Consider the following 9,300-nt stretch of genomic DNA (forward strand, 5'->3'; position numbering starts at 1 on the left):
TATTAGTTATTGTAAGATGATGTGGAGTTAAAGGAGATCAAAATGATTTGCCGGGTTTCTCCCTGTGTTTGGTATGACATAAGTCTAGTCACTGAAGAAAACTTAATTAGGTGTTGTGCGAAAAATTGTTCGGTGTGCTCTGGTGGGTTTTATTTTTTTAGATTTGTAAAATGTGTTGCAAAAATGTGTTGCATATGAGTCAGTTAAATAAAAATGCTGCAAGACAAAAAAGGACAAATGAATTAAGAGAAAAATAAAAGTATGTAATAAAAATAAAATAAAATAAAATAAAATAAAATTCTCAAGTCCTGAAAAAAATTAAATAGGTTTATAATTATTTTTTCAGATTTAAAAAAAAAAATGTAAATAAATTGATATAAAAACTTATACATATATGTATATCATTATTTTAAAAATATGTTTTTATTTTTAAAATATTTTTAAAAACAATTTTAAAAATATATATTTTTAAATAATTTAAAAAAAATTATTATTTAAAAAATATATGCTTCTATGCAACTCTTATATACTGGTATATAGATATAGATATATATATATATATACCAGACAAACTGCAAGATGATGTGACAAACTGCAAGATGGTATATATATCTATATACCATCTCAAAAATTACTTCAAAATTGATGGGATGAAAATATTAATCCCAGGACAAAAGTAAGAGACCTTGTGAAGCTGAAGATTGGTGCAATTTGCACCATAGGAGAGAATATTATGTATTAATATAGAAACATCACCTTTGGAAACTTCCAGGAAGTTAAACTGGTGGGTCTGTCGAATGAGCAGTGATGCTACGCAGGTTGTTTTCAGGAAGCTTGAAGAAAACAGTGACTATTTTTCGAGTGGCTGTCCCAAAATGGGCAAAGGTCCTGTAAGCTTACAGGGAGGGACTGTGTGGTCTGTTTAAAAGACTATTGAACCCTAAACTAAGGAGATGAATGTAAACAATTATCTTTATTTTACTTTTTTAGAAACCCTGTCCAACAGAGATGATTTATGGAGCAAACAGAAATAATTCAGCTGATCCAAAATGACCAAAAACATCAAGGTTTTAGTCTGATTTAGTGTGAATAAAATGTTAATGTATAATTATTCATACTCTTTTGGGTTTAAAGCGATTGGAATTTCACTGACATGATTCTTCGGAGTGGAAGTAGTTTAAAAGTCTTAAATCTGATAGGAAAAACTGTGAAAAGTAGGGTGAGAGCAAAGAGGTCTTCTGAACTCAAAATCTCGAAGCTCATCACTAAACTGAAAAGTCCACAAAGTTCCAAAGACAAAGTGTTGATTGCTGTGAGGCCAGTAAAGATTTTGATAGAAGGAAATCAATCTGAAATAATTTCATTACTTAACAGATCCATTTCCCCCATAAACCTGTATTAACAGACATACATGCTGTTATCGGTTCCATAACGTGGTGATGTTTGCCTGCCAGACGCCTCCGTGTCTCGTCTTTATTTGCGTCCATCAGTCTCTGTCCTGCGGCCCGGCAGCACTTCTGGGCGCACAGCTTATCGGCTCCCTGTGTTTACCCCTAAATGGATCCCCATTAGCAGCAGAGAGCCGACGAGGGGGTGAGATCTGGGCCTTTCCACCGCTGTTTAGTCCCAAACAGCGGATCAGCTGGTCCGCGGCGCAGACACCTGAAGGAGCCGCGGAGACGCGCCGATTGGTGCGTCAGCAGCGGCCATTAACCAACTTTTCACTCAGTTCACAAACACTCAAAGGTGAAACCTGATAACTTGTAAATATGTAGTAATTTACACTGATTTAGACCAAAATATCTTAAAAGCAATATGATATCTCTGTAGTGTTTTCGCTTGGCGTATCGCGTTGGCTGCTGGGGATGTAAAAGAAATCCCCACCTGGATGCTGGAGATATTCTCGCGATGTTTGTCCACAGACTTGTAGTTACTGTTTTTCCACATTAAGACGCGAATGTGTGGCTGTAATTATACAAGAATGGCCTTGGGAAACCGCCGATCTGAGACTGGAGGAACAATTACGCGGAGAGAAAACAGCAATTGATGCTTCCCCACTCTCATTTTCACAACGTTTTGGACAGTTTGTCTTCCCCGATGATAAGTTCAGCAAATATCTGGACAGGTGTTAGAAAAAACAAAAAACGAGTTGGAGCTGAGTTCAGGCCAGAACTGCCTCCGGACGCGGTGAGTCGCCGCAAGGTGGACGGGATTGTTAATTAAGCGCACCGGAATAAAACCGCAATTAGGCTGTTTTCAGGGAACAGGATGTGGATTCTTCTTCTTCTGTTCCCCAAACATTTCAGGTAACATTTAGATTTGGTCAGACCGTCTTTCGCCAAAATGAAACATTTAATTACAAAGTAAAAAAACAGGACATTTTAGAGGATGTCTTAAATTCATATTCTTCACGTTTTTATTAAGTATGTTGCAGAGCGTTATTTATTTTAACGTTTAACATCTTAAAGTCAAATATTACAACTCACTACAGGCGGCGGTTTGGTGATAGTTTTGATAAAATATTGTATTTTGATTAAAATCATCCTTCTGTCGGCTAATATAGAGAAACGCTGCTACTCATTAACTGTTCATCCGGGATGAGTCAGTAATGAAAAGATGCAACAAAATTAATTATTACACGCTTAATAAAACGCATTCGTTTGTCATTTTTAGAAAAGTTCAAACTGCGCTTCTTTACCAATGAACGGCACATCTTTATGTGGAGTTTAGAAAAATGTTTAAATGCTGCAGATTGGAAACGTTTGTGACTAAGTAAGTAAGATTTTATGATCTAATCAGAACCAGTTCCACTTTTTTCGGTCTTTTAACTAATAAAGGGCAAAATAAAAGATTGAAAATGATCTACATAGCTGGAATTTAACTTTTCTTTCTGACATCTTAAAAATCTGTTTGAATTCAGTAAACATTTACTTAAGTTTACTGCTTCTGTCTAAAAACTATTTAGGTGTCTAAATGCATCAGTTCTAATCAGAAATATTGAACAGAATTTATTAAAAATGCAAATGATGGCACTAATTTTAAACTCTTTTCTTCGGGGTGAATGAAAAGCTGTTGGTTTACTGCAGTTTTTCCTAATTTCTCTAAATAAAAGGGAAAATCAAACCTGGATTCATTTTAAGTTTTTGTGCGTATTTTGCGGATCAGTTTCATGATCTGTAAAATACGCACCCACTCGCTCACTTTGGAAACTTAGACGGCATAATGGGGTTGTTGTCATGGCAACAAACATGTTGCAAAAAAAAAAAGTTAAAAAATGAATTTGTACTTATAGTTGAAGAAGAAACCTGTTCTTTCAGGAGATTGCTGCAAAGTCAGCTGGATTTTAAATCATTTTACCAGTTGGATTAATAAACTGGAATTAACTTTAGTGGATAAATTCGATAAAACTCGAATTTATGTAACTGACTTTGAATCTATGGATCAGTAAATACGTTTTTATTCGTATAATGTCTTGAGATATTCTTTGTCTGTTGTCTATAAATCAACAGCCGATCGTTTCCAAAGTTCTTTTGCGGAGGTAAAACATCCAAAATTCAGAACCCGTATGTTCCCTTCCTGACCATTTATTTTATTTCAGCTCATCGTGTTTTATTTTGGGGGGAAAATTCATTCTCAACTTCTGTTGGAGGAGCCGTGGGTTTCTGCTGTGGGAGTCACCTGTGAGAAAGAATAACTTCGCTCTGCAGCCTGAAATAGCACCCTTCCTCTGAAATAATAAGAACACGAACCTCCTCCCCTCTTCAAAAATGTTCCCGTCCATTTTCCTCATCGGTATAAATGGTGAAACTTGTAGCAATAATACCCCCTTCTTTCAGACAAACGCCTCCCCGCTGTCTTCACCTCCAGCCCGGCGGCCCCTGAAGCCTCTCGGCTGGGGATCTCTGCAGAGCTTTTCTGCGCTGACAAAAAAAAGTGAGAAAGAAAGAAAAACCCTCCTGAAGGAGAACAAAAGTGACCACATTTTCCCTCTGTGTCCCCTTCTCTGCGCAGAATAACCCGCTGCCTGTCGCTCAAATGGGAATATTAGGACGTCAATCTCACGGCCCCGGTGCGCTTTTGTCTTTGCTGAGTGGTCGGCTCTGCCTACCACACACCCTTTGTCCGGCAATCCAATAAGAGCCATTATTCCTGCTTTCCAAGCCCGGCTGCAGCTCGCTCTTCGGGGGTATTTTAGGTGCTTAATCGCGTCCTTTTAAGGAGCTCAAATGGAGAAACACTTCCTCCTTTCAAGGCGCCTGGCACAGGGACAAAGAGTCCCCGTGGCCCGGCCTCCTCCAGCAGCTCCCCTCTTAACATGTTTATGTGCAAAATTCAGCTTCCAATTTGCAGCCGAGCATCTAAATCTCTGACCCCATGGAGGTGACACATTTTGTTTTCTTCGTGCTGCATTACGTTCATATTTATGTATTTGTGCGGTCAGGTATACGGAGTTTCTGAGCTGTAATACACAATCAAAACGCCTTGGCTCTTTAATATTTTATTTGAATAAATGTGAATAGACTAACAATTCTCTGTTGAACCAAAACATCTTTCGTCTCTAGAAAAACAAAAAGTTAAATTTTAATACCAATTATTTCAAAATCTGTTAGGGGTTCCGTTAAGAAAAGCGCTATTTTCCCCTCTGCGCCTTTGCCTTGCGGCGCTAAACAGGGGCGCACATTCTTGGACCAAAAATAATAATAATAATAATAATAAAAATGTCCACCTTGCAGTGACATTCAGCCTCCACGGAAACTCTTGTTCTTTGGCCCGAACAGTTGAGTAGGAAATACTGCCATTCGGACATTTTGCACCAAATGAGTTGATAAAAAAAAAAGAAGAAAAGGAAAAAGTTTGATAAAAAGGACACTTGTTCTGTTCCGGAGAGGCTACCAGGCACGGATCCCCTGCAGGGAGCCCTGGCAGGAAGTAACCGCTGTCCCTTGATGTGTTTGGGCCTGCGGAGAGCCGCCGAGGCCGCCCACGTTTCCCAAGTTCATGTTCATGAAGGCGTTCGGGGTGCTGGACGGCGGCAGGGCGGGGATGCTGGTGTACGAGCAGCTGTAGTTGCTGTTGTACGCCGGGCTGCTGTAGGTGTAAGCCGGGTATCCGTTATAGCTGTACGGGTTGGAGCCGTAGGGAGCGGCGGCGGCATAGCTCTGCGCACCGCCCAGACACGGCTTCCCGTCTCTCACCAGCACCGGCACGGCGACGCGCCGCGGCGGGGGCGGGTGGTGCTGCTGCCCGGCCGCCTCCAGAGACTTGTCCTGCCGCTGGCGCTTGCATTTGTAGCGGCGGTTCTGGAACCAGATCTTCACCTGGTTGGAGGTGAGCTTCAGGGTGGTGGCCAGGTGCTCCCGCTCCGGGGCGGACAGGTAGCGCTGCTGCTTGAAGCGCCGCTCCAACTCGAAGACCTGCGCCTGGGAGAAGAGGACCCGGGGTCTCCGCCGGCTCCGCTGCTTCTGCACCGGCCTCTCCGACTCACCGAGCCCGCCGTCCGCTGCGTCTTCCCGCGACACCAACCCGCAGTTCTCTGGGTGAAACGGGAGAGTCGAGTTACATCATTGTTTGTTTTACTGACGTAAGGTGGAAAATGAGAAGGAGAAACGAGCTAATGTGGGGGTTTTTTAAATAATAAACTTATTTTAATTTGTTGACATTGAATTAACTTCTCTTTTGTGATGTTTTAGTTTTATTATTTTACTTTTTCCCGTCAATTTATTCTCGTTTTTGTACAGCACTTTGGTGCAGTTTTCACCTGATTTAAATAAAATTGACATTTACATAAAAGAAGAAAATGTCTGAATAATTCTACATCTTCACCACAAATGAAGTCGGAACGGATTTCAGGAGCACATCAGTGAAACGTCACATCTCACCACAGGCTGTATGACCGTTTGAATTACTGTTTGAGAATGTCATTTATTCAACACACATCCTTACGTTGGCCACTACAGATAAACACCACCACAAATCCCACATTTGTCCATCTGTCATGTGTCAACAATGGAAGGATACATTATAAAAATGAAATCTGAAGGGTCTTCAATTTTAGGCATTAAATGATTTACAAACACATCGAGCTTGTACATATAATGTTTAAGATTAGTTATTCTCAGTCCAAGAGTTTCTGTATTTATTGAATTTTTCACATGTAAGGACAAACCTGATTAAAGCAAATTATATTTATCAAATTTATTTAAGCAAGAACTTTTGATAATTGCCTGCATGAACTAATTCATATCTCTATTGAGAGATAGAAATTAATTAAAAAAAATTACCCAAATAAATTGTCAAAGTGATTTTATTGGTTAAATTTCCGTCTGTTTTGTCACAACACATTACTTTTATTCCATTTATTTTTTGTATCTGTAAAAGTAAGAATTTAAAATAAAGCAAAAATACTTAGTTATTAATATGTATTTCTTATCACAATAATGTTTTCCTCTGTTGTTGATAGTAATGCGTTATTTTTTTTTTATTTTACTCATAAAACAGTTTTTATTCTGTAATTAACTGTCTAATGAATCTTCGACTTTTCCTCATTTTTTAATAATAAAATGTCTGCACGTTTCGGAGCTGAACAGTTGATATCCATCCCGCCTGTGTTTATCGGCGCTACTTCTCCGTGTCACTTCTTTTACAAGCCTCTTTAAACTAATTGTCGGTTTATGGTCCACACATCATAACAGAGCCCGGAGTAAGAGGCGCGCAGCCGAACCACTAGAAAGTGTTTGACATGTGCGCACTTCCCTGGATCCGTCTCAGCCTTCCACCATTTGATAGCTCTTTATTGGAATAATGTCGGAACCTGCGGCTCTGTGAGGAAACGTAGAAAAATGTCCCTGAATCATCTTCTTGTTTTCAATAGTTTTAGTTTAATTTAGTGTTTTTGTCATGTAGATTTGACAAAATTGGATTCTTTTTTTTTTTCTTTTTTTTTGATGGATGTCAAGCGATAACTCACACTACAATACCCAGGTAAATTCATAAACAAAAATTATTTAAATACATTAATAAAATCCTGACATATTTTTCGGGACATCCGTTTTCAGTTTTGAATTTCTAAAAACCCACCATCATTAATTATTATGATTTAGCTCTAAACAGATTAACATATATTGCATTTATTGTAACATTTATCAATTATCGTGAAACATTTCTTGTCACCACAAGAGTTTTGGCTTATCGTTGTCATAATAAACTTCAGTTAATGTTAAATAAACTATGAATTTTACAGATTTCTACAGTTTTTTCATGACACCATCAGTAAACATGAGTAAATTTTAAATATATTCAAATAAACTCACACTAATCTGCACATAGAAAACACAATCACTGCAACATTGACCAACATATATGATGTGTATTGATGATTTTGATGATGGCACTCGACTAAATGTAAACACTGATGTCTGTATGATGTATTAATGGCTTTTTATTTTTAAGTTTTTATTATGTAAAGCACTTTAAGCTGCCTTGTTGCTGAAATGTGCTATATAAATACAGTCGATTGGTTGATTCTTTAATATTGTGGCGTCCTTAAGAAGTTTACATCAAATAGGAACATTTTTCAAGACCAGCATTTAAGTTTGTGGCTCTATGAATGCTGTTAACTGAAAAAAAGTAGTAAATAGTTTCTATCAGATATTTTTTTAATCGTTATCACAACAGTACGACAAAATATCGTGATACAATTCTCAGTTCATATCGCCCACCCCTAACAGCTTCCCTCACCCTTCAAAAATAAAGTTCTTTCTTTCTTTCCTTCTTTTCTTCTTTCTTTCTTTCTTTCTTTCTTTCTTTCTTTCTTTCTTTCTTTCTTGTCAAAAATTATTATTTTTTTAATGTATTTATTTTTTTAATTTTGAAGGAAAGAGGTGGTTATTTTTTATATATACTAAAATCACTTTGGGCGAAAAGTGACTTGGGCCGTTGTTTTAGGAAGGTGGGGATTTGTTGACCAACATCAGGTAATGACAGCAAAAAGCCCAACATGCATCAACCAATCTGTGAAATATGGGATCAGTTGTTCGCTGTTTACTGCAGTTCCTCTCTTTCAGAGAACGGTGTGGATGAGGTTTAAACTCACTGCTCTCCTGCGCCTCCAGCTCTGCGGCCTCCAGCTTGGCTCCCTGCAGCCCTGGATGGACGTACATGCTCGGGGAGAGGCTCGGATCTCCGCGCTCCTCATCGCGCACCGCCAGCGCGCTGAGGTACGCCAGGTTGTCCTCACTGTCCGAGAAAGACGGGCTATCCCGAGGCACTGCCAGCATGCATGACGGCGGGCTTTGGAAGTGCTGCTGCTGCTGCTGCTGCTGCTGCAGCTGCTCCTGCTGGGACGGAGAGCGAGTCAAGTGCTGCTGGCTGGGGACGCGGTGCTGGAGCTCCAGGGAGCCGGACTGTTGTTGCTGCTGCTGCTGCTGCTGCTGCTGCTCCAGCTTGAGGATATCCTTGACGGAAAACGGCGTGGAGGTGAGCGGGCTCTGCAGCATCATGTCATCCAGCTCCAGCTCTCCGGCATCGACGAAATGAAGCCCGCCGAGTAACATGCACTCCCCTTCTGCAGTCCCCGCTGTTTCTCTAGCAAACAATCCACCTCGGAAGCGTGGGTAATTGGAGGTCCGCTAAGCTTCTGGAATCCTTCATGGCCATAAATCGCGGTAAAACACGGCTATTATCGCCGGGTTCGTCCATGCAGCCCTCCTCTCTGACAGATATAATGTTGGGCTTTGTGAGGGGAGTTCGGACCGGAGTGTTGGAGCGTCTCTGCCTCTTTTTGGAGCGAGGGGGAGGGGTGTGTGTGAAATAGAAAGTCCATGCGGGACGTAGGAAGAACCCTGGGAAGGTGGGAAGTACGTGACGTAACCGCACGTTCCCAGTTTTATTTTCCACATGGAAAAATCTGCTGGACGCGGTTACAGACCATGTTTCTGGGAGCGCATTTGGACACATTTTACGCACACATTTTGCGCCGGGAAACATTAAAACTCCCTTGTTTATTACAACCCCAAATGTAATTACGTTTACCTCTTTTAGACTTTCACTTTGTGCTGAGCAAATTGTTTAGTGCTAATATGGGTTCCTGCATAAATCAGTAGGCCTCAGGAAGAGGAGCGACTCTTCCAGCAGCTTCAAGACCAAGTTTTCCCAAAAACTGTGCTTGTAATTGTTTCCTTTTTACATGTGCAAAATGGGGAACTTGTGGAAGAGACTTTGAAGTTTAGATCTTTGTCTGATTTTAAACTGTAACAGCATCGTAACTCGAGCTGAAATGTGGTGATTCAATCCCTCCACAAA

The 9,300-nt window shown here is 40.2% G+C and overlaps 1 protein-coding gene across 1 annotated transcript; it reads right to left on the reverse strand.

The window, feature by feature from the left end:
* Window positions 1-1,298: 1,298 nt before the first annotated feature.
* Window positions 1,299-8,784, reverse strand: LOC103154485 (homeobox protein Nkx-2.5-like). The gene is made up of 2 exons (XM_007575779.2): window positions 8,093-8,784; window positions 1,299-5,533 (listed from the first exon to the last, which is right to left on the reverse strand). Exons 1-2 carry the CDS (start codon window positions 8,550-8,552, stop codon window positions 4,890-4,892), a joined length of 1,104 nt encoding a protein of 367 aa, XP_007575841.1. The 5' UTR covers window positions 8,553-8,784; the 3' UTR covers window positions 1,299-4,889.
* Between the last annotated feature and the right edge of the window lie 516 nt (window positions 8,785-9,300).

The sequence above is a fragment of the Poecilia formosa genome, unplaced genomic scaffold, assembly GCF_000485575.1.
Source record: "Poecilia formosa unplaced genomic scaffold, Poecilia_formosa-5.1.2 Scaffold388, whole genome shotgun sequence".
Lineage (NCBI taxonomy): Eukaryota > Metazoa > Chordata > Actinopteri > Cyprinodontiformes > Poeciliidae > Poecilia > Poecilia formosa.

What these genes read in the sequence shown, in the direction of transcription:
- LOC103154485 (XM_007575779.2), bottom strand. Translation starts at nt 8,552, where the DNA reads ATGTTACTCGGCGGGCTTCATTTCGTCGATGCCGGAGAGCTGGAGCTG. An exon ending in GCTGGAGGCGCAGGAGAGCA is followed by an intron (nt 5,534 to 8,092) that starts GTGAGTTTAAAC and finishes CGTTTCACCCAG; the next exon opens with AGAACTGCGGGTTGGTGTCG.